At 32.6% G+C, this 25,872-nt stretch overlaps 4 protein-coding genes and 1 long non-coding RNA gene across 10 annotated transcripts; 2 read left to right on the forward strand and 3 right to left on the reverse strand.

The window, feature by feature from the left end:
• LOC109334859 lies at positions 79-1,311 on the reverse strand. Its single transcript, XR_002106152.1, has 3 exons — positions 614-1,311; positions 511-515; positions 79-446 (listed from the first exon to the last, which is right to left on the reverse strand). It is a non-coding gene; the product is annotated as an uncharacterized LOC109334859 (long non-coding RNA).
• Positions 2,144-5,493, forward strand: LOC109333639 (quinone oxidoreductase PIG3-like). The gene is made up of 6 exons (XM_019569167.1): positions 2,144-2,477; positions 3,240-3,419; positions 3,802-3,883; positions 4,049-4,156; positions 4,269-4,427; positions 4,930-5,493. The coding sequence occupies exons 1-6, from the start codon at positions 2,226-2,228 to the stop codon at positions 5,124-5,126; spliced, it is 978 nt and encodes a 325-aa protein (XP_019424712.1). The 5' UTR covers positions 2,144-2,225; the 3' UTR covers positions 5,127-5,493.
• Positions 6,533-8,941, forward strand: LOC109334361 (transmembrane protein 184A). Of its 3 annotated transcripts, none has more exons than XM_019570096.1 (4): positions 6,533-6,644; positions 7,217-7,681; positions 8,000-8,290; positions 8,578-8,941. In XM_019570096.1, the coding sequence occupies exons 2-4, from the start codon at positions 7,265-7,267 to the stop codon at positions 8,785-8,787; spliced, it is 918 nt and encodes a 305-aa protein (XP_019425641.1). In that variant the 5' UTR covers positions 6,533-6,644; positions 7,217-7,264; the 3' UTR covers positions 8,788-8,941. The 3 variants fall into 3 exon arrangements, with proteins under 3 accessions (XP_019425641.1, XP_019425642.1, XP_019425643.1); XM_019570097.1 differs by having other exon boundaries at positions 6,566-6,664; XM_019570098.1 differs by lacking the exon at positions 6,533-6,644 and adding an exon at positions 6,717-6,740.
• Positions 13,319-15,139, reverse strand: LOC109334363 (syntaxin-124-like). Of its 2 annotated transcripts, none has more exons than XM_019570100.1 (2): positions 13,829-15,139; positions 13,319-13,665 (listed from the first exon to the last, which is right to left on the reverse strand). In XM_019570100.1, the coding sequence occupies exon 1, from the start codon at positions 14,775-14,777 to the stop codon at positions 13,863-13,865; it is 915 nt and encodes a 304-aa protein (XP_019425645.1). In that variant the 5' UTR covers positions 14,778-15,139; the 3' UTR covers positions 13,319-13,665; positions 13,829-13,862. The 2 variants fall into 2 exon arrangements, with proteins under 2 accessions (XP_019425645.1, XP_019425644.1); XM_019570099.1 differs by having other exon boundaries at positions 13,319-13,709; positions 13,823-15,139.
• On the reverse strand, positions 16,024-24,075 carry LOC109334360 (B3 domain-containing protein Os07g0563300-like). 3 transcript variants are annotated; one of them, XM_019570094.1, is made up of 14 exons: positions 23,770-24,075; positions 22,942-23,023; positions 22,705-22,803; positions 21,890-22,217; positions 21,438-21,777; positions 21,238-21,334; positions 20,529-20,703; positions 20,029-20,108; positions 19,306-19,353; positions 18,954-19,214; positions 18,240-18,289; positions 17,689-17,802; positions 17,240-17,310; positions 16,024-17,106 (listed from the first exon to the last, which is right to left on the reverse strand). In XM_019570094.1, the coding sequence occupies exons 1-14, from the start codon at positions 23,895-23,897 to the stop codon at positions 16,334-16,336; spliced, it is 2,646 nt and encodes an 881-aa protein (XP_019425639.1). In that variant the 5' UTR covers positions 23,898-24,075; the 3' UTR covers positions 16,024-16,333. The 3 variants fall into 3 exon arrangements, with proteins under 3 accessions (XP_019425639.1, XP_019425638.1, XP_019425640.1); XM_019570093.1 differs by having other exon boundaries at positions 20,008-20,108; XM_019570095.1 differs by lacking the exon at positions 23,770-24,075 and having other exon boundaries at positions 20,008-20,108; positions 21,890-22,246.

Raw genomic sequence — 25,872 nt, forward strand, 5'->3', positions numbered from 1 at the left:
AGCTGTTTTGTGATGTTTTAAGTTGTTATTGTGATTTGATATATATATATGCATAGTTAATTAGCATCTTGTTATTTCAATTTGTCTCAGAATTTTGTTTAGGTGTTGTGTCTAGAAGTGTTTGTACAGTGGTGTGGATGATGAGATTAACAATTCTACAGTTATCCCTGGCTGATTTTGCAGTGATGATAATTTGTAATCTGACACACACTGTTAGGTTTAACTTACATGTTATATAGTGTAGTTTGATTTGTGATATATCTTAAATGATTAGTGTTTAGTTTGTGTTAGAAGGGTCTTTAGTTAATATGTAATGTTGTTTAGATTTGTTTGCGCAGTGGTGTGGATGATGAGATTATTAATTTTACAGTTATCCCTGGCTGATATATCAGGTGATGAAATTTTGCAATCCGACGCACACTGTTATGTTCCCTTAAAATTTATGCCTTGTGGTTTTGGATTGGATTAGGTTCCTTTTAATGGAGATTATATGTTTTGATCTAGTGTTACTTTGTCTAACTTTACTTTTTGTAGTGCATTTGAAGTTTAATGTTTTTTACATAAGATACAGAGGTGATGTTCTCTTTCTAAGTCACTGTACATTTTGTATGACTTTTTTTAGATTAGATTATATTCTGTCTAGTTATGTCACAATTTTCAGTTTGGCTCAATAGTTCTCTATATGAGATGTTGAAGTTTAGATCTATGTACACATAGCTGTGGATGATGATATTGCCAATTTTACAGTTATCCCTGGCTGATATAGCAGATGCTGAAAATTTGTAATCTGACACCAGATTTTAGGTTTCATACAAGTTATAGCTTAGTTTATTCACTGTGTTCAGTTTGTCTCACTAGGTTTTTCAATTTAGAAGTTGAGCTGTTTATATCTGTTTGCCCACTGTTGTGGATGATGAGATTATCAATTTTACAGTTATCCCTGGCTGATATTGCAGGTGCTGAAAATTTGTGATTTGACACACGGTTAAGTTTTATGTAAGCTATAACATATAACGCAAATGCATTGCCTTATGTTCTTGATTTCATTCCTCTTGTATTTTTAACAAAGTCATAGTTGGCTTTTGTTTGAACATGATTTTGTAAACTACGATTCTAATGGAAGTGTAAAAAGTTGATTTTAATGTGTTAATCTGTGTTTTGTAAAATTCAATCGAAACTTGTTTAGAGTTGGGGTCTTTTTGGACAATGTATGTGCCATTTAAACCTGAGATTTTCACGTTGCAACATCACAAAATGTGGACATGTCACACTGTCTATCAGGTAATGAATGTTACCAGCATCCATCAGGAATTTTTTTTATCCGGAGTTAAATGATAACTTCAGTTATTAATTTATCATTTTTTGAACAATATAGCTTTCAAACCTGCAGTCTATTAGGCAGAATATGTAATATTAATAACATTCAAGGTTCTCCCCAGAAGTTAACAATGTCTTCATTTTGAAGTCGTCATGAGATTCCCATTCTCTTGTGGAAGATGTTGCAATGGAGGTTGTGGAAATCGAAAGTAAATTTTGTAACGAATTTGCCCAGGTTTCATGATTTTCTTCTGTGTGTTTGATCTTAAATTCTCAGGCTGGACTAATGTACATGGTGGCTTTCTCATGAAATACTGGGGTAAACCTACAAGGGGGCGAGTGCTTCATAATGTTAATTCTGACTCTGATGTGTACTTATTCTGTTACTCAATGATTGGACCTTCATTCGATTGTTTGCTTCATTGGCATAAATGATGAGGGCGTAGAAGCAAGAAAATGATGTAAGCACAAAAAAAGATGGTAAAGTAAAAATTAATAGAAATGAATAAATCTAAAACATTAATGGAATAATTTGTTGTGCTATTAGCGGGTTAAGATCCAAGCTAGTCAATATTATATACTACATAGATTAGTTAGGGAGAAGAGTAAGGTGTAAGAGGTTGCCACCGAGGTCCTGTGACATGAGGGTAAAGAATAAAGAATTCCAATCATATTAATAGTTGTCAAGTTTTCTCTAAAATGAATTATTTTCAGAACAATTTTAGCTATCTCACCCACTACAATTCATCTTGCGGCAATTGAGGTACCAACTACAGTTTTAAAAAAATGGGATGGAATCTTCTTGGTCCTAAAATAAGTGTATTTTGAAAATAATTAAAGGTGCATTATTGTCTTCTTGTTCGTCTCACAGAGAGAGAGAGTTTAGAATTGAGAAAGCAGAACCAGAAATGAAAGCCATAGTGATAACCAAACCAGGTGGTCCAGAAGTGTTGCAGCTTCAAGAAGTAGAAGACCCTCAAATCAAAGATGATGAGGTTCTCATAAGAGTTGAAGCCACTGCTCTTAACCGAGCTGATACTGTTCAAAGACAAGGCTCATACCCTACCCCTAAAGGTGCAAGCCCATACCCTGGACTTGAGTGTTCTGGAACTATTGAATCAGTTGGCAAAAACGTTTCTAGATGGAAAATTGGCGACCAGGTTATCCAAAATTCCGTTCTTTTTGGTTTTTGGGAGATGGGTTTTCATTTCAATTAAAGCCAAACATGTAAGCAATATATAGGATTAGTCTCTGATTGGCATAATCAGATTAAAAGCTAGCTAAAAATGGAAAAAAGACTAGGAGTTGGAAGCCTATGAACTTGGTTTTGTTTTTATTTAATCTTGCTTAATAACCAAACAAGGCTACTAGCTTATGTTTGATCAAATAAACACGTTGACTAGCATATATGATCTAGAGGGTGATGCCAAAACACATGTAACTTTTAAGAAAGCGTTTTTTTCTATAGAAAATAGCCTAATGTATGCTCATATTCAGGTTAATGGTTGGGTTTTATTCCTCGTTGTTGGATTCTTAAATCCTCATTGTTGGAAAAAACTATCAAGTCATTCATTTTAACAACGCTCTTATTTGGTTTTGTGATGACTAAGTTTTGTGGATACCCATATTTTTTTTACTGTGGCTTTTTTAACCTGATATTGTTACATATGACTGTATGTTGAATATGTGGGGACAATGAACAAGATAGGAATAAGAATGAATGCATCACCAAATATTTAGAGGTCCATGCCTTTGTCATTGGACATGGTTTATGATAGTATTATGGCATTATTCGATCCATGTAGTTGATCTCAGCTAGTGGGACTAAGGCTCGTTGTTATTTTTGTTGTTGTGTTTTTGTAACCTGTCATTGTTTTGTCTTTTGAATAAAGTTACTTCAATATATGTCATGTGGTTTACAGGTGTGTGCTCTTCTATCTGGAGGAGGATATGCTGAGAAAGTTGCTGCTCCTGCTGGACAAGTTCTTCCGGTTCCTCCTGGCCTTTCTTTGAAGGATGCAGCTAGTTTTCCAGAGGTGGCATGCACCGTCTGGTCTACTATTTTTATGACGAGCCGGCTATCTGCCGGAGAAACTTTGCTGGTAAGTGATTAACTGACAAGTAATTTTTTGTAAATAATCTATTCTCTGAAAGCTCGGCTGTTATGTGCAGCTATTATTCATTGTTTTATTTTATTGAACAAGGTCGGTAGTTAATTTTCTTATGGCTATCTCAAGATTATTCAGAAATTTTCACTTTCATCTACTGAGTTTTGAACATGTTTTTATTAGTTGTTGTGTTTTAAACTTCTAAATTATTTTATATCTGTATTCATTTATGTGTATGTTCAGTGACGAATATCTATAGCTTTGAAAAACTATTATACTGTGGATTGCAAATTTATGTTATATTGTCATGTACAAAGTATTTTGCCACTGAATCGTGTTGTGCTTTTGTTATCCCTGTATGATTTTCAATCCTCAGATTCATGGAGGTTCCAGTGGAATTGGTACATTTGCAATTCAGATAGCGAAGTACAGAGGATCAAGAGTATTTGTTACTGCAGGTTTGTTTGTACTTTTCATGTCATTTCAACAATGCTCAGTTTCCACTTAGTTAGAAGTGGAAATCAGCTTTTTGTCATATTTGATCATGTAGTTATTACTCAATCTCATCAATTAATATTCTAAACAATGTTCACCAAAGTTTTATTCTTTGTATTACTTGCCAGGTAATGAAGAGAAACTTGCTTTTTGCAAGGATATTGGTGCTGATGTGGGCATCAATTACAAAACAGAGGACTTTGTTGCAAGGGTGAAGGAAGAAACTGGAGGTCAAGGTATTATTATCTCTGTAGGAAGCATGACGTAATTTCTCATCATTAATCAATTGATGTTTTTGTTTTCACCGATTATATAGATGAACATGATGTGATTGATGATTGGTAGCAGGTGTTGATGTTATTCTTGATTGTATGGGAGCATCCTACTACCGAAAAAATCTCGAGTGCTTAAATTTCGATGGAAGACTTTTTATTATCGGCTTTCAAGGGGGCGTTTCCACAGAATTTGATCTTCGTCCCTTAGTTGGTAAACGTCTTACAGTACAAGGTATTGCAGATTTTCGATTATACCCTTTCCTAATAGACAGTCCACTTCAAGTTTAGTTTTCTTCAGTAAAAATGTCTGTACTAGTAAATACTTGATGTTATCTCTACCTCTAAATTCATTTTAACCTTTTTTCGTTCATTCTTGATAACATATCTTCATTTCTGCATGAGTAGTATCTTCTAGTTTTGCATTTTTGAGTTGTATGACCATGCTTCCTTTGTGGTTAAATTGTGCATTCTTCTGGACCTTCCTGCTGCAAGCCTGCAACAATAGTCTACCACATCTTTCGAGCGTCTACTTCTTTCGATTTTCTTCTTGAACATTTCTGTATGAGGAAGCACCTTTTCCACCAACGGTAAGGCTGTTACTTAATGACTAAAGTCATGCGTTCAAATCCTGGAAACAGTCTATTCGCTTGCGGGAGTAACATTATGTAGAATTATACTGCTATTGAACATAAAAATTATGAATATCATTCATTCATATGGTGGATTGTGTGCAGGGGCTGGCTTGCGTAATAGAAGTCCTGAAAATAAAGCTTTGATCATCAATGAAGTGGAGAAGAATGTTTGGCCTGCAATTGCAGAAGGTAAGGTTAAGCCCATTGTCTACATAACTTTCCCTCTATCCGAAGCCGCGGAGGGTCACCGCCTTATGGAAAGCAATCAGCATATTGGGAAGATACTGCTTTTCTCATGAACACCATCTTACTATGATATGAATCCTTTGAGTTTGGACATCTCTTTTATGATATCATCTCTGGATCCTATAATAAAGCTGTAATTTACAATTGCAGAGAAATATATTATGTTATCTTATGTAAAACAATCTTTTATATATGAGAACAAGACTGCGTACATTTATCTTTTCTAAGATCGTATTAGATGAGAGACTCGTGCCTTTTATCTAGTGTACATGGTGTCCTAGCTAGGAGGGTATGCTACTATGCTTAAACTTCTTTTTTGTAATTTGGTTTGACATTGTTTCTCTATCTTTTACTACTTCAACCTTGAAGTGCCTTTCTTTGGGAGCAAAATTAGGGAATGGAATTGAAGCTTTGAAAGAATGAAGGTTGTAAGATAGGATGTAATTTTTCACATATCGTAAGATATATGATTGGTTTGAGAAAAACAAAATGGGGAAAAATGTCACTTTATTAATGTCGGGGTTGATAAATAGCATTCATTGCTCTAATATATATCAATCTTCACTTTGTCCATTTAAAAAAAATAACAAAATAAAACTCTATCATGTCAATTGATTCCAGGACTTGTTCCTTGATTACATTATTAGTGGTTGCTTTTTTTTCGGTACATACATTAGTGGTTGCTATTTTCTTTTTTCTTCTGTCCTCTGTCTATCAACACAAAGAGGAAAAAAGTCTTTTTAATATGATCATTTTCACCCTTCATTTTTCTAATGACCATTTATTCTTGTTGAAAGTCTTAATTAGTGAGAGAGAAATCATTTATAATCGCTTAGATAATTTTAATATAAATATAATTATGCCAAGATGATGTGATATTTTGGCATTTTATTTCAAACTGAATTTTTTTGTACTACTCATCTTACCATTTATTTTGCAATCAATGAAAAGTGCTTTATCTAGGGGGTTAAGTGGCTTTAGGTGTTGACATGAAAATTCTTAATGAATTCACTGATTCATATTCATGATTAAAAAATATTACCCATGAGTGCATAAAATATTCTAAAAATCTATCTATATGTAAAATTTAAGTGTCACTAATGGAATGTAAACATTCAATCAATGAGCAAAATTATGTCCATTTCCTTCTCTTTTTATTCCATTATTCTTCAAACTCTCAAACATGACATAAGAATCTTGGTTAGATACAACAAATTATTTTTTTGTCTAATAAAATTAATAACACATGCTCTTCTAACTAAAAGAAATCTATTTTGTAAAATATATAGATCAATATGTTGATCCATGTAACAAAAGTTTTACCCTATAAATTAATAACTTAATATTTTGAAGTTAGAGTTTGAATTAACAAGGGTTTAAACTTTGAAGATGCTGCCATATATAGAAAACAATGAAAATGAAGGGGTAGGATCTAATGGATGGCACGTGGAACTTAATTATTAAGATTGAAGCTGTCACAAGTACACCATTCCTGACTCCATCTTTCTTCAACTAATCCCATAAATCTTTTCATTCAAACAAATCCTTCAGTTGACTCAAACAAACATAAGGTCAGTTTCCTTCTTTTAATGTAAATCATCTTTTTTTATTTATCCTTACTTTTGCAAAAACCTAAGTTGTGTTAATGATTTTTCGACCAGAACTAGGTTGTTTTTTTTAGTATCCTTATATGAGTTCAGCATCATAGTTACCTGATACGTGGTATCGATTACGAGTACTTGGTTTACTAAGGTATATATGATTCGTCATTTTTACATTAATTTTATGAGATGTTCTTTGTGATTAACCGGATAGGTGCTACCCGGTATGAATTTGGTATGTGATGTGTAAGATAAATGAGAGAATTATAACAAGGCTGTCTCTAGATTGATTCATAGATGTGAACTAATCCTTTTTAAGTTTTGCCTTTTGTCAACAAATCATTTATATACTGTCGCGACCCGATTTTCGGATGGAAATCAGCTGACTTACACACATGATATGAATCAAATCTGGAGAGCATTCTTAGAAACCAGGTATTAGGTATTAACCAACTATATCAGGCCTTGTTGGTGCTAAGAGTTCTTGCAACCATGAATTTCCCTTTCATTTTGTTGATCCCTCTATGAATTTCTCTCTGCAGATTCTAAGATTTGGAAGGTTTCATCTGAGATTATTATAATAAGTAGAGATGGGTTTTAATCTACTGGCTGCACTGAATCCTGCACTGGCTCACCTCAATCCTGCACAACTCACTCTAATGGGATCTGCATTTTGTGTTCTGGCTTCTATGCATTTCACTACACAGTTGATGTCACAACATCTTTTCTATTGGAAGAACCCGAAAGAGCAAAAGGCTATTCTTATCATAATCCTTATGGCTCCTATATATGCTGCTGTCTCCTTTGTTGGTCTTTTGGATATCAAAGGATCAAAAGAGTTTTTCATGTTTCTGGAATCTGTTAAAGAATGTTATGAAGCTCTTGTGATTGCCAAGTTTTTGGCTTTGATGTATAGTTACTTGAACATATCAATTAGCAGAAATATTGTGCCTGATGAAATTAAGGGCAGGGAAATTCACCACACTTTTCCAATGACACTTTTTCAGGTATTAACACACTTACATTTCTCTTGTAAAATTTCCTAGAATGAATTTTCACTTATTCATACAATGTTAGCATAATGTTTGATGGGTAAAGTTTCAATTTAGTGCTTGAAAAATGAAAAGTTTTAATTTGGTCCCTAAGAATCTCAAATGATTCTTAAAACATTTCCTAAATTGGGATTAATTTTATCTTGAAAGTTATGCTGAAAAATGACTACTTCGACCGATATTTTAGATTCTTGAAGACTAAAGTGAGGGTGCGCAATGTGTGTGTTTAACGATGTCATCGTATTAACAACAGTGTAAATTGACCTTGTGTAGCCTCATTCTGTTCGGCTGAACCAGCAGAAGCTGAAGCTTCTAAAACAATGGACATGGCAGTTTGTTATCATCCGACCAGTGTGTTCCATTTTGATGATTGCTTTACAGCTTCTTGGGCTGTATCCAACTTGGTTGAGCTGGACATTCACCGCCATTCTAAATATTTCTGTATCGTTGGCCTTGTATTCTCTGGTGATCTTTTACCATGTTTTCGCAAAAGAACTGGCACCACATAAACCACTAGCAAAGTTCCTCTGCATCAAAGGAATTGTGTTCTTCTGCTTTTGGCAGGTATATTATTTATCATGTCTTTTGTATCACAATATGGTCACATCGTCATTCATAACATCATCAATACAATTTATCACTTTAGCATTCCTTATTATTCTCCGGGTTAGCTAGGTTCAACGATCGCCTAGAGAAGACGATAGCAACAAAACTAACAAAGAGGGAAGTTAGGAACTAAGTTTTGGACAACCAAACATGTTGAACTCACAATTTTGGCACATACGTTATCTTCTTACATACAGAATTTGTTTGACTCTGAATTAATATAAGTAATTATTGGCCATGTGCAGGGAATGGTTCTCGACATTTTAGCGGCAACGGGAGTCCTTAAGTCTCTTCCCTTCAAGTTAGATGTGGAGCACATTGAGGAAGCAATGCAGAATATTTTGGTATGTGTAGAGATGGTTGTCTTTTCTGTTCTTCAACAGTATGCTTATCATGCTTCACCATACAGTGGACAAGTTGAACAAATGCTCAGACAAAACAAGAAATATGAATGATATCATATGCATTATCTACCTTATACCATTTGCTTACTATATATTATAAGTGTTTCTCATCACTTTTTCAGATACTTTATGGTTTGTATTAAGAAATAACTGTTCATGCTCATTTCTTCATGAATTTTATGAGGGAGTCACCATTAGTTGAAAATGTTGGTTTTGATAGAGTCACTATGCATCATATAATTTGGTGCATTTTAAGTAGATCAATGAAACCACTTTTGTGAAGCTTGATAAGGAGACTTTGGTTGCAGTTTTTTTTCCCTAGTGCATTAAAATTTGGGTCATTGGTTTGATATGAGGAACATGTGGGATGGTTTATGGGACAAGGATCTGCTGTCCCAAACCCTGTCCCAGACCAATCATATTATGTCATGTTAATTAAAAAAAAATTAAATATTTATAACTTTATCAGTTTTGCTTCATTGTGAATGACGATGTTATCAATTTCAAATGGATATTAAGAAGTTGATGAATGATATGTGGATGCACCCCATTTTGAGAAAATCAGAAAGTAGCTTAATCAGCCAATAAAAACAAAATTTACTGTCTTTTCAAGGTCATATTTACGCATGCAGATACGATTATTATTTTATGAAATTGGATCGAATAGAAATATGTAGATACGATTTTCTTGGGACAGATCTTTTGGATTCCATCTTGTGCCCATATTTACGCATGCAGAATTTTGTAGCTACGTATTTCTGAAGTTACCCAATGAACACATCAAAGTTGTGGGTAGATACGTTTATATCATCAAGTAAATATCACAGTGAATTACATAATTTGAATATATATATATATAATTACTAGGTTTGTTTTTATATTATAATTGATCTAACCTAATAGGGTGATATAATGATGTAAACCAAAATTTTAATTCCTAATATCCCTAATTGATAAGACAATAATGACAAATTCAATATGAGTACTCAACACTTTCATATCTCCATTTTTTGAGTTAAAAACAGCATCATGTACATCTCTATTCTCCACTCTTCAAACAACAAACAACATCATCAATAAACCCTTCACTTATTTATAAAATAATCTCTTTTCAATATCTTTCGATAAATGTTGCTTAAAAAAAATTAAATTATTAAATTTTTAGTTGTTTTAGATCTAACATAGATTTAAATTACTATTCATTTATATTATTTATATATAACAAACGTAGAAGCTCACATCATCACACTTTCACTTCTATTCATTCCTAACGAGTTTAGTACTTGTATGTTACCCTCTCTCTCTCTCTCTCTCTCTGCAAATCCTGTAATGTAAATATTTCTGTTACAAATTTATGGTCTCTTATGATTTTGATATAATATACACTTGCTTCCTCAGAAAATTTAATGAAAATTAATATTTCTTTATTTTATTTTTATCAACTTTCCACTATTCTCCTTCTTCAAACAATATCAGAGAAACCCAGAATAGCATTTCCTTGTTTTGTTGCCTGTGTTATGTTACATGTAGTTTATGTTACACAAAGTTTTCATTTTTATACATTTTCTCTCTACTTTCTATGCCCTAACTAATTTAACCTTGTGTTTTTTCCTTTTTTGCTTCAGAAAAGAAGGATTTTTTCTTTTTGCGCGTGTCCCATCTTCTTCTCCAAACAGTGTATTATATTATTACATGCATAAATTATAACCCTTTCACTTCACTTATGGATTTTAAGAAAGCTTATATGAGAGACATAATCTCATCATTTGAAGACACTTAAAGACACTTATCTTCTACACTTAAAGACACTACTGTCCCAAACATTGAACACTTTGCTGACATTTCCAACATGGTGGCTTTGGATTCAAAGATGATGAGTGCAGAAGATGAGTTTGATCTTATTCTTATTATTGCAATTCCTTTATGGCTTCTCTATCCAATGCTGGTGCATGATTGTGTAGTGGTATATGGTTGTAAATTACATTATTTGTTATTGTTCTACTTTTCTTTTTATTTTGCTTTTTTGAGTTTACTATTCTTGTTGTTCATTGGAGAGGAGTAGTTGGTTGTTTGGTTACAAATTATATATATTTTCAAGGCTTTATTATATTTACAAATGATTGTAGCTTTGTATGCTGATAACTAAGAATAAATATAAATATATATATATATATATATAAGAATAAAATATCAATACTTTTTTAAGTATTTAGATATATTTTTGTAGAAATAGATTAAATAGTAATATGTCATTATTTTAGTGGACGGAGGAGATAACTTATCATCTAATATAAAAATATATTTTGTTCTCTAATATATAATGAATATCTCTTTTATTAGTATGAATATGTAATTTGACATATAACATGAAATATGTATATATTATTAATCTTGTATATATAATTAAAAAATGAGAGAATCAATGATACTTTGACCAAAGATATATCATTATTATGTACATAATTAAATAGAAATGTATACAAAAATGATGAGTGAGTAATCTTGAGACGAGTCAGAATTGATCATATTTTTCTCCTATAAAGCCCAAAATATTAAGAGTCTAATTTTTGAACTCGAAGATAACTATAGACCCAACCCGAATGGAGATCACCTGTCCTCAGATTTGATGTCACATTGTGTACCAATTCTATTAAAAAATTCCAATAGTTAAGAAAAAAAATCATAAAAACAAAAAACACATTTTTTGATTACTTGTTGTAATTAGATTGGCTTAATATATGAAGACAAATTTTTTGAGACATGTCATCCTTATTATATCCAACCCTATTTAAGGTCAATCATGATTGGGCTATAGTAAATAAGTGAATAGGGTGGGGTCTTCCCATAGTAGCATAGTTTAGCATTTATTTGGCTCATGTGTTTTTTTGGTTTGAGTTTGTGTGTACTTTTAGCAATGTTCAAGTCTTGTTTGATCATTAAAGCTAGTAAACTTCAGGGTATGGACCATAGTTGTTTGTCCTTTTCTTACCTTAATATTTTTTTTATTTGTAATCTTCCTTTCCTTAATATTACTATGTGGATTTCAACAAACTTTATATTTGCACTCAAAATAGGGGCAGGATAATACTGGAAACAAAAATGTTATATTTGCACTCAAAATTCAATATCAATTATCTTACGCGTTCTTCATTTGGAAAATATACATATATAAGAAATATATGAATGTGTGACAATCTATTTTATTTTCTAAAATAGATAAGTATTGGGTGATGATGGTGTTGATTTGAGGTATACATATAACATTACATACATGAAAAACCTGGTGCTTGTTTGTTATAAATGAAATTTTGTTGCTTTATTTATGACAAAATACGCTAAAAATGACATTTTTTTTAAGGTTGGTTATTTTTTATTACTTATTTTTTCAACCAATTTCATTTCTTATTGTACCTATTAAATCTCAATAGCACTTTCATCGTTTTTAAATTGACATTTTATTATTTTTGTAGATTGTCTAATTCAAGTTTAATAAATTATATTATTTGTGTTATACTGTTTTAAAATATTATTATTGATTTTTATGTTGTCTATTATTTTAATTTTTTATAGCCATTATCACAAAGTATTAATAATTAAAAGATGTATAGTAAAGATATATATACTAATAAATATTAAAAAAATATTTCGTAAACAAATAACTTCACACCTATTTTTGTAATTTACTCTCTACAAAATAATCTTTCTACCTTAGACAAAGAAAATATATTAATTTATATTTAGTTTTCAAATAAGATACTTAAACTTAAAAAAATTACAATATCATAATTTATAATCTTATAATTTATAAAAATAAACTAAAAATATGATTTATTTCAAAGACATGCTTAGTTTTTGGAAAATTGATGGTGTATTATTCGAAAAGTGTATTTCATGTATAGACTTTTCAAGTACAAAAATAATTTATATCTTTATCTATAATTCTATGTCTATATTTATATTTAATTTCAAACATTGTCAAAATTTATCTCATTATCACTCATGGATTGTTGTGCATAAGATGAGTGAGGTAGAAAATGTGTGAGAAATTTATGTGAGAGGATAGACCAATTACATACTATCATTAATGAAATTCTATTATTTATATTAAAGTTACAAATTCTATATTCACACTTATATTATGTGTTCTGCAATCTACTCTTAGAATGAAATTACATATTATTGCAATAATTTTTATTTTCCATCTCATAATATAAAACAATTGTGTTAGTTTGCCTTAGCTCGCTCTAAATCGTTACGAGTAGTAAAATATTTACAAAGAATTAACAAAACATAAATAAATAATTAAAATAATAAAGAGATTAACCCTTAGAATTATTTTCCGTTGCAGTAATTTGAAAAAGGAAATAAAATTAGAAAGGGAAAGTAAATGAATTACTACCATAATTGGAGAAAGTGATTTGAGAGATTAAAATTGTTAGAGAATATGAATTTTTTAAATACAACTATCAATGATAAAATGGATATATTTAAATTACACCTATAAAATTAGGGGTAAGTTCCGTGTTATATTTTGGCTTTACATAATAGTATAGATAAAGAGGTAAGAAAAATTATGAATGGATGAAAAAGAAAGAAAATTGATTCAAAAAATGGAACCATTCCAAAAATGTGTCAACTTGCTATTACAACGTTGTCATTGTCATGTTTGCATTTGTTCTCTTGCTATTACACTTCCATCATAATCCAAAAAAAAAACCATAATAACTCTTAGAATTATTAGGTTCATCAAAGCGACTAACTTAAAGAATTTTAGATAAAACATTCTCAATATTTCTGCATGTGAAATACCCGAACATGAATGGGGTCACTAGGACTCCATTGCAATTCATGCACCATGCCCACTTGTTCTAGGCATAACCATGTGCATGTCAGAATGCAAAATCTAACTAAAAAGTTGATGTCAAAATACTCTCATTATGATTCTTCAATAGCGTTCGTTCAGAGGGTTAATGGAGAGCACATCTTCTGTCTTACGATATGTGTCACTCCATGGTCATGAGTTGTGATTGGTCAGTAAAATATTATGGCACTTATGTGGAATAGAAGATGTGTTGCCGAGTTAACGAGAGAACCATGTACCTGACAACTATGGTCTGATTTGTTCATTATAATATCAAGTGAGGTAAAATTGATGACAAGAGAGGAAATAGAATGACAATGATGAGAACAATGCCAAGAATTATAGCATAGCATGTCCATTTCCTAGAGCTTTTTTGATGCTCTCTTGCTTCTTGAAGTTGTTCTGTCCCTCTTCTTACAAATGAACTAGCATGTGCAACATGACTCTCTATATTATTGAGTTGTTGGCCTTGAGATTCTACAAGTGCTGCCATATCCAAAAACACTTGATGTAACTCAATCAAGTTTTTCTCTATCTCCTTAACAGCATCATGTCTTTCTTGAATTTCTGATATTGTATCCATTATTTGACCCCTCCCTTGTTCTTGAATTGCCCTTTGAAGAAAACTTTCACTTTCTCCACTTGATATAAGATTCTCTATAGTTTCTTCATCTGCTTTTTCTCCTGTTATAGTAAAATACCTTCTTTCAACTGTTTCTTTATACTCAAGTTGCATTCTTGCTCTTAATCCTTGAAAATCATCCATCAAGTCCTTTAACTTCTTCCCCAAGCCACTAACAACTGAAGTTCTTGTTCTATCTGCTGAAGAACCTGGACCACAACCAGGAAGTTTTCTATTTGCTGCATTGGATCTTTCTAATGCTTCAAGCTTTCCTTTGATGATCTTAACACATTTGAGAACTTGTTCGACATCTTTATCCATTCGCGCTCGAAGATCCTTCATGGTCTTAGCATTATGAACAATTTTGCTTTCTTCATTAGCCTCTTGCAACTTTCTATAAAGCTTTTCAACCCCTCTCATATCTTCTTTTACATTTTCCACATCTTCAAAGAATTTATCAAGATTCACAGTTTCTTTCCCTGCTTCAACATCATCAAGATGTGTTTGCTCCCTCAAATCAGAATATTTTTTAAAGGAACTTGAGAAAAGATCATTCATTTTTGCAGACTTAATGAACAATGACAGATATATTATTTTTTGCCTATGTTAATTTGTATCTTCTAAGATTGGTATATTATGTAACAAAATGGTTTGATCATAATAGTAAAGAACATAAATGGCTTGAACTAACACAATGAAATGTGTTCCTTACTTTGATCAATAACAATCTCTTAGGCTGTTTGTATCTTCATCCTCTAATGGATGATGATTATGATGATAAATTGTACTAAGAGAAAGGAAAATAGAAGGTGACAAAAGGTAAGAGAAACAAACCAATTGTCACCAACAAAAGGTTCTTGAGGGGTAAAGTCCTTTTCTCTACTTGGGGTGGAAGTATTAGAGGTATATGGTTAATGTGAAATAAGGACCAACCAAAATATTAACTTGATGCCAATAAAAGAAGGGTGTTTAGAAGTTTGATATACCAAAGGTTACTCTTATATTAACAAGTGTCATTCATGTTTTTACTTTGTGCTCTCTTATCATGACTTGGTCATCTTTTTTTCTATCCTCTAAAACATTTTCATCTTTTTATTTTTAGTGGTATTTTTAGCATAGATTAAAGCATGTTTGAATAGAACTAGAAGGTACCATATTTTTTCACAACCATTAGTATAATGAAGCTTGCTGCATTCATGAAATTTGCATTCAACTTTAGAGAGAATGAAAAATTTATGAATTGGATAATTAATTCAATAATTTAAATTTTAATCTTTTACCAAACATGAGACTCTCATATTCCCAAGTTAACTACCTAACTAATACCCTCCTAAACTAATTAAAATTCAAACTTTCGAGGCTAATCAAAAGAAAGTTTTCAAATTAATTTGAAATAAAGTGTAATATTTTTATGAGTTTAAAATCTATGCACTGACAGTATAAAATTTTTTACACTAGCATGTCATCCATTATTGATTTGTTTGAGAGTCAGTAGTGGTTGTTAAATCAATGGTGAATAATTTGCCGATAGTATAAAAAACACTTACACTATTAGTGTATACATATTAAATCATATCTCTATTATCATTAACTTGCATATAGGAACATAAAACCTATTTGAAACTCTGTAAAATTTACTTTTCAAGTTTTTACCACATACCCACTAAGCCATTTCACTTTTAGATTGTTGGTTTATACTGGTGTGCTATCCAACAACCAAAAACAAACAAAAAACATCATTGTTTGCATATCAAAGGTTGTCTGCTGGAAACATGCAAAATTGTGCTTCCACTTAAAAGAAACATGCAAAGTAATAAACTACAATTTTGATTGGTGAATGGAAAATGTCAATAAACACTTTTGCAGTGCAAATATTGCACTATCCTCAACCTACTACACCATCCAACTGCATTTCATTTCCTACACAAACCACTACCATGTTCACTGATATTGCCAGAATATATTGGTTTTTCATGAATTGCCTTTTTTTGCTACCCCTCTTTATATACAAATCTGAAAAGGCAAGAATTAATGTACAATAAAAATGCTTTCTCTACTCCAATATAGCTTGCAAGAATGTGTTATAATTGAAGTTATAGCTTCAAATATGATTTTCACACATTCATAGGCAAAGCTTGAGCATGTTCCTTATCACCATTATTATCACTACTACTGCCATGAGATACACCATTGCTAAGTTTCTCACCCCTCACTCCATCTCCAACCTTCTGTGACTGACTTCGTGATGTGTCTTCGGTACTAGAGTTCAACATAGTCTGCTGCTTGGGATACATATCAGTAGTATCATGGGGCAACTTCATCATACCACTGGAATCTGAAAGCGGTGAAAACTCTTCTTCACGCTCTGGCCGGATGTTGAGGTCAATTTGGCCTTTGAATGGCGAAGTAGACGATTTTATCTGGACAGGATCTTCATCAGAACCGTCATTGCCATCCTTGTTCTGGTTTGGGCTGCTGCTATCACCTGTGTTACTACAAGGTAAGGAATCATCATCAAGCAAAATTTCGGATGAAGGTAATGGCTGAGGATGCTTGTGCTTCTGCTTTTTATGTGTTGTCTCTGCTTCTCTTTCTGACTGTTTCTTCTCACGGCGTAACATTAGGGTACGGAAACGGCGCTTCACAGTTAAGCATACATTACATGTGCACGTCTGCTTATGCTTGGGGCCCTTTCCACTCGGAGGCTGGATGCAAACAATGCAGGAGCAGCCCGGTCTATGCCGTGGGTGTTTAGTCGTGGCCTGGGAAGATGAGGGAAGCGCCTCACCCTCTCCCAGGATAGCTAGATTTGCAAGTGTGTCAAGTCCCTCCAAAGCTTCAGCATTATCCGGATCCTGCTTGGCTGCCTTCATTTTCTTGGAAAAAGCTGCCAAACAAATGCATTAACATTGTAAATTCATCGGCTAGTTTAGAAATTCAATGTATTAACAATACAAAATACATGACAAGAAATGTAAGACATAAATTCAAGTGCAAGTGAAGCAATCAAACAATTCAACCTGAACTACAAGGGGGTAGCATATTCTCAAGCTGTTCTGCTGTCAGCTCTTGTGCAGCCGAACAAGAAGATCTGCCATCATAGAGGATTCAACATATAAGAATAATGCACTTTTGGTTATATACACTTCTATAGATTTAAAATAAAGTTTGAGCAAAAGATTCTGTGGGGCTGCCTTGTTAGGTTAACAATAAACATGGAATGGGTTAAGGAGGAACAGAACAAAATTTGACAATCAATCTTAACATGATGCATGGTTTTATGGAAACAAACTCTCAAATATGACACGACTTCTAGTCTATACCAATACAGTATGAAAGGCCTAAATGAAACACATTCTTATCCACTCGGGAGTGCTAAATAATTTCATCAGCATATTTATAGCACTAAAGAACTGAAGATAACACAGCAGAACAAAAATGGCTGACAAGGATTGGATCACTTTTGTACCTTTCTGGGTCCCACGAATTATCAGAACACGTCCACTTTGATGTAAGAAGCGCACTTGCAGGCAATTTACGCCACTTAAGACAATCTTCACATTGAGCCCACTGGATCTTTTCACTGACACAGATGAAGTTCTTTATTGACAATTACTTTACATGGTTAAATTGACATAATAGACCACCCATTCTAAATGCGAAGTCAACTAAACTATATAAAGAAAAGTGCATACAACCTTTTCAGGAACTAACTGAAAACACAGGCACAACTATAAAATATACTCGTGACATTCCTATAGAAGGTGCAGGAACAATCAAAAGAACATGCTTGTCTCCCAGTGCGAGCAACCACACAATCAAACCCAACATATCATCATCAAAACAACAAAATAATTAAAGACATTTTCCTTGGTTTCCACTACCCATGATATGCATACAACATTCCACATTTTCTGAAACATATGCAGAAAATATAGCAATGAATATCCAAAACTTTAACAGCAACCGAGGCATATTAAGAAATTGATCAAAATCTAGAATTGAAGATAAGTGATATACCCCATATTATCAGTGGTGAAAATTGTTGGCTTCCCGAGTACTGGAGCATCCTGTAAAAGCATTCTCAGCATTAACACTTCCATATTGCATAGCAATTCCAAAATCTCATTCAAAAGAATAAAGGCACCAAGATGACAACAAAGATAGACACTGTAAATCCAATCCAAAATTGGAAGTACAAGTCTAGGGAGTTCAATATTTTAATCCAAAGATGTTTTTCAGTTCAAGGCCAACGTGAGGACAGGAGAGGAGAAAGGCTTTGGAATTTGAAGATAAGCATATACACAATGAACTCGCAATTTCCTACTAGAACAAAAATTAAAATGTCAGATAATGTAACAGTACAATTAAGATCAGTTGAGGATCCTTCATGGTAATCAAAGGCACAAATTAACTCTCTTCCAGTAGGTGGGAGTCTCGTGCACTGGGCCGCCATATATACAATGCCTCACATGTTCTAACAACTTCTATAGCTCTGTACAGGACCAGCAGATCATGCTGCTTCCAGAAATATGTCTGCCAGCATTTTTAGTCATAAAAAGGTTGCCACTTCTTTATTTATTCAAACACTGTTCATTGCCCAAAATAAGGCACGGCACATCTTTCCATCATGTAGAAAGAAGGTTTAATGATAGCTTTAGAATATCACAAAACTAAAAAGTAAAACAGTAATAATGCCACGCCATTTCTGAAGTCAAGCAGGAGGTAAGATACCTCATATTCCTCAAATTCAAAACCTTCAATCACCACAATGCTGGCAACATGGCTAGGAGGGGGACGGAGCAGGCCTTGAGCTTCTTGCCATGTAATCTTCAGCTCTATTACATCCTCATTTTCGAGCCTTAGGCGTTTACTTTTTGAACCCAATATGCTGTTTTTTCTCTTTCTCATAGAAGATTTGCCCCCTGGTGCATCTTTTGCTATGTATCCTGACTTATCAATTTTAGACCATGAACTAGCATCAGCCAGTTCGACCTAAACGACAGAAAAAAAATGCAATCAACAATGAGAATTCTTAAATGATGAACATTAGCAGTTACAATGTGGTTGGTTACGTGATACTAACCTCATCCTGTGCAGAAAATCCATTTCCTGTCTTATTTGTTTCATTGTCCTGTGAACAGAAAAATATGTAAAGAGATGCAAATTTTTATTTGACAAATCCAAAATTTCACCAAACTACATAAATGGATACCGGATGTATAACACACATAGTACGCAGCAAAAGTAAGGAATTATCTATTAAATTGGTGGATGTCTTCTAGTAGAAGATATCCACAACTGGAATATTAGGATAGTAACCAGAGCTGAATCTAGAACCAGATCATATACACGATATGTAACTATTTATTAAATGATCGGATACCTTAGTAGAAGATATCCAACACTAGAAGATTAAATATAGTAACCTATGCTGGATCCATACCATATACAAAGTTGAAGTCAGAAACAATAGTATGGCATAATAGAATTCATTCTGTATCCAAAAAATCTCCATGAAGGTAAAAGCTGATTCCTTACATATGGCTCCAAAGTCAAAACTAATTTCATGTGTATAATTTTCTTACAAACATCCACCTAAAGTTAGAGCTACATGAACACATCTCTAAAGCCACTAGGATTCAGCTATGGTCATGGGACTCGGATAGTTTGTGGAGGCCATAGGTCCAAATCCCATTGTTACCATTTGTACCAAAAATAGCAGCCATGTTTTCACTCAACTATAGTTACAACCAAACATATAATCACATAGTTCAGAAAATTATACATTGATGTTCAAGGCAATTACCTGGTCGGAGGGTGTAGCACTTGAAGCCTTTCTAAATCCCATAACCAACCTCCCTTCTGGCTCCAGACGGCTAAATGTTACTAAGAAAAAATCAATTCAGGTCAGCCACAAAACAAGAACTCCAACTAATAATCAATCGATGACATCGAGATGGTGGTACAACATACAGAACAAAACGAGGGGGGGGGGGATCTTAAGCACATCAGACAAAAGGATTCAATAGGCATTGTCGAAGGCAAGATCTTGGACCAGAATAATGTAAAAGACATGAATGCAAGCAAATTGATATTGCTAGTATTATCAGGCAAATTTAGCTTCGAAGAAATTGTATAAGAAAATCCTTGGAATTGAATAAAATAGCATCAAGTTCTTATGAAGAAGAATCCAAGCAGACAAGGCCAAAAGGAAGGTTCATGCAAATCCGACCCATGAAGGTAAAGTATCCCTTAGCAGGATGGGAACAAAAAGGATATTAAATATATTCCAAGACACGAATTTACCTGTATCACCTGCTTGCAACTGCATGGATTGTATACAGGGAGTGACACCTTCTAACACATACATTCTGCTGTTATTGTTGGGCCAGAAGCGAAACTGAAATATCCATTCTTTTCCTTTAGCATCAAGGATTTTAAGTGGCAACCCTTCAGGGTGGGAAATTGGTGGGAAGTAGGCCTGTATAATGGAGCAACATATAATATAACCTTTGATTAAATGATCATAAAAATTAAGACGTCGATGCCGAATAAAAAGCAGACTGTATTTTTAATGTCTAGAAACAATCCCACAATTGCAACACGAACACAGAATAATAAAGATGAAGGTTTCTGCTCTCCCGTATTTGAAAGTTTGAAAGTATACTTGAAACAGTTGGATTATCAGTTTATATGAGACTTTGGTGGGCGAATTACATTCTTTCCTTCCATACTTTTCCATCAGTTTTTTATAGAAGAAATTTAACAGTAGTACAGAAATGTAGGACACACAAAAAACAAGACGACACATTAGCTTAATAAAGCCTTCCAAGAATACCTCTACCAATCAGCCAAAGGAACCTATATAACCAGACAATTAGCAGAGATGACGAAGAAAGCCAATACTTAGTTTAAATAAATTCAGTTTACTACGAAAATCATGCATCAACTGAACTTAATCTGAATCCAAAAAACTTCCCCAATAATAGCTAGAAGAAAGAATCTCAAGACCAACCTCAGCACACTTTTTTGGAAGCACTAGACGCCCAATTCGCCCAGCATCACTAGCACTCAAGGTCTTTTGAAATAAGGGAGTAATTACAGAAGTAGAGCTTGCATAAAGTTAAGATATTGTAATGACTTTAGACATAACTGGAAAATGAAATGCATTAAAAAGGTTATAAAGAAGACCATGATATGTGATTTCAAGGATACTCTATGGTTATTTTCTGTAGCTCCAGATCAGTACACCTGGGCCAGTACCGTGGCAGTAACTGGTTTCTTCCTCGGGCATCGGCTCGAGGTCGTCCATTGCGAACCTGAGTTTCACCTGAAGAGTCCAGGCCTAAATGCATAGTGTCACTAAATGGCTTTCCTGGAAGAGATGTAGTTTGATGTGGATAACTTCCTGCTACCCCAACTTGACCATTTCTTTCATTTGGAGTTGCATAAGGTACAGACAGAGCAAATGGTTGAAGGGACAAATCGTCCTTCAGAGAAGGAGGCTGTTGACACATATTTAAACATGAACTTGATTTGTCTTCATTCCTCATTCCTGCAATACAATAATAATGTTATAGTCATCTTCATGTTATTCAGAAACTCTCCATCTCTACACCTGACAACATAACAGTAAAATGTGGAGAGAAGGTCAAAGCCTGAATTACCATTCATAAGCATCATTTCCCGTGGACCAAAATTAGTGCTCCAATTAATTGACATTCCAGACAAATCCTCATTTTTCTTCTCCAAGGAAGAGGCAAGTAACCTTTCATTGCCATAAATTTTATCAATGCCATTTGATAATCCAACTAGAGGGGACACATCTGGGCACATGTCGGATGAAGAAATTGAATTGAACAGACTGGGTGCTTGCTTCCATGGTACAGGCCCGGATCCAGCTAATTGACTCCAACTTTTTGCAGACAGGTCTCTAAGTCTCTCAGATAATCGATTTTGAAGGGAAAAAGGTGGTGACCATGTTGGGTTAGATGGCTGAGTACAGATATCAGAATATAGAGTCACTATGCCAAAAATGTAGCATCAAAACAGGAATGTAATAACAACATAGTCTCCAACCATCATGCCATAACCAACAACTGCAGCTCATTTGCTTGTCATTGAGTTTTAAGATTTCTAGATATAAGCCAAAAGCGGCGAAAAGGATGATTTTAATGCAAAGATGGGTGTCAAAAAATGCGTTATTATATATATATCAGACAAGTCTAGCCATAATATACTCAACAGAGCAGTGAAGGACAATTAAAATAATAAATTAAATTGGTACCAAATGCAACACTCATTACAATTGGTTCTTCATTGACTATGAAATTAAACCTTCTTTAAGTTCATTTCACCAAAAACAGAGTAAAAAGGGATCCACAAAGCCCACAGGACATTAATGTTATACAAAGCAGAAGTTAAGCCCGAATGCATGAGGGAGAGGAACATATGTCCTCACAACAATGATAGAGAAACCTACCAAAAGAATATGTTTGCGGGCACATGCAAAGCATTCAATTCCTCCAGGATCCAACAACACAAAGGCATGACTTGAAACAATACATCCACAATGAATCCCCTACAAAGAAAGACTCATCGTCAGGTAAAATTAAATAATGCAAACTCGGCCATAGGGACCTGTGTGTGTAAAACTACTCGCGTCTAACATAAACATGCATAAAGCACTTTAAGCACTTAGAGTAGTGACTTTGCTCACCTTCCTACAAGTCTCACAATTCCTCCAACCAGAAGCATTTGAGTGAAAAATGTCACAGAATCTCCCTTCTTCAAAAGCAGAACTAAGTATCATAGAAACAACCAAATTTTACATAATGAATAGCACATATGCTTTACATATCAAGACAAAACATATGAAAAGCTATTGGCATGATTATTTACATATGAGCAGCTAGATTCTTGATCAAGAAATTCATTATTAAATATAACCAACCAAAAATTATTTATTTAACCTTTCCACATAACCAATCAACCTTTGTTACTGAACCTAAACTAAACCCTTTTATGGCTGCAAGAATGAAACATTTTTTACTACATACATATAATACCATAAAGAGTCCATTTAGTTTCTACATAAGCCAACTAAAGGTAGGAAAAACATATGGATAATTTGGTGAATCAACTTGGTTTGAGATGATATTTAGACTGCACAAGTTATTCATGTTAACTAAAATATTCAATTGCTTTCATAAAAAAATACAAAACAACATATCAGAGATAACCAGAAGGCAAAAATATTGAACAGAAACTATTACCATCTTTATGTAAAGCAACACAACATCAAAATCATCCATTAAAAAAACAAAAGAATAACCTGCATTACTTAGCATCTACTGAATCAACAGAAAGTGCATAAATCATTACTCATTGCAAAAAAGGAATAATCTAAACATTAAACTTAGCCACTCCTAATATCACTCATAATGTAATTCAAAAAACAACAAATTAAAGCAGTTAACAAGTTAATATAAAAGTTATGATATTATTTTTTCAAATAATAAAATATTAAATGTTTGAAATTACAAACCCGCATCGATCACAAAGCTGAGCTAGTTCACCATTACGGAGTCTCCAACCTTTGTTAGGTCTTTCGGATTTGAATTCTTTGCAGTCAGGATTGAAGCACAACAAGTTTGAAGAACTAATTGAAGCCATTCAATTGAAAATCACAAACTCAAACACGATCTGTAACTATAACTGTAGCAGTAGTAGTAGTACTCATACTCTTACGTGAGAAAGCAAGGTTTTAGAGAGAGAAAGTGTTGGAAACATGTTTTAGAGAGAGAGAGTGTGTGTGTGTGTTGGAAATAGGTTTTACTTTAGTGTGGTCGTGTTTGTTCATTCGGCGTTGTCGTTTCTAACTTTTTATTTATTTTTTTCTTTCTTTAATAATGGAAATTTGGAATAATCTCTCACTTTATTATTTATTTATTTATTTGTTTAACTATCACAAACAACAACCTAACTTATAAATACTCCTTTCACTTTCTCTTTCTTCATTTCCATATTTGAATATATGGCGCAGTTTTCATCTTGCATTATTAAAACTAAAGTGTTTACGGTTCGTGTTTGTTAACCTATTTTCCTATTATTTATAATATGCAGTTTATATGTCATAAATAGTAAATATAATATTTTGTGTTAAATATTTATAATTTATAGTAGAATTTATTCGATTGGTGTAATGTTCAATTTTTTAGTTTGAATATTCATATTCTACATTGAAAAACTGAGAGTTCTAATGTAAGTGAGAAGAAATAGTTAACCAATTAATATGAAATATGTATTGGGCGGAGATAAGCATTAGATTATATATCATTGTTTTGGTAAAAAAATTAGAAAATAGTGAGAGCAAAATAGGAATAACCACAAATTACACCATGGTGGGTGGTTATTTTGGGTTTTTCATTTATAAGTAGTATATATTAATAGGTGTTTTTTTATACTGTCAGAAAATCTCTATCATTAATATATTAATTATTATTGACATTCAAATAAAAGTATTACGAATCAATGGGAGATAATGTATTCATAATATTAAAAAAATTATTCTGTCAATAAATATATTTTAAACTCTTATTAAAAAGGAAAAAAAGTATGTTATAATAGTGCATAAGTCTACATTAATTGATATACACTTGTATATCATCCACCAATAATTAAAAATTAAAAAAGTATATGTTAAAATAATGATAACCATAAAAGTTATTGGTGTTACATATGTCTACCGTATATGTACAATAACTAATATATTATGAGGATTTTTAGAATAATTTATTACAAAATATTATATTACTATATTGTTTACTTAATGTATCATATCAATTTATAGTTAATAATTAATTTCTTTAAAATATAAGTAGATTTAATATGTTTACCAACAATATAGAAAAATAATTTAAACTATTAACATATCATTCATGTCTTAGTATAATTGAGTTTGAACAAAAATATAATATAAATTAACAATGAATGATATACTCACCAAGTAAAATATTATACAACAAGAGTATATAAATATATATTAAACTCAATATCAAATGATTAAAGTAAAATTATTATTTCTCTGAATAAAATATTTTCTAAGACCAAAATAGAACAAGAGTGCAATATCCGTATACTGTTAATATAAAGATTTATACACAGACATCATATCATGGCCATTTATTTTGATTACCTTTTTTGAAAAGTAAAAAATTATTCATTATCAATGATAAATAATGTAATAACAGTGTATAAAACTCATACATTATCAGTAGCACATTGTTCGTGAATAGTTGTAAGCCCATCATCATATCTAATCTGTCTTCTTATTATTATATTTTACTAAGTAGTTACCCATACCGTAGTTCGGTTTTGTAAATAAAAAAATGAAGTGTTTATTATAAAAAATCAATTTTGCACCACTTCCAAAAAATATTTAATAATTAATTTTTAACTTAAATATTTTTTTCTATCATTATAGCTCATGACATATGGGTTTAACAAATTGTGTGACAACAAATCTTATCCGTATTACACCCCATAATCAAGCCAACGTGGAATAGTTTTTACATTTTAGAACAATTTAGTGTCAAAAACAGGTCCAGTCTTGATTTACAAATTGGTTCAATTGTATGCAAGAGGTATC

The sequence above is a fragment of the Lupinus angustifolius genome, chromosome LG19 (genome assembly GCF_001865875.1).
Source record: "Lupinus angustifolius cultivar Tanjil chromosome LG19, LupAngTanjil_v1.0, whole genome shotgun sequence".
NCBI classification, from domain to species: domain Eukaryota; kingdom Viridiplantae; phylum Streptophyta; class Magnoliopsida; order Fabales; family Fabaceae; genus Lupinus; species Lupinus angustifolius.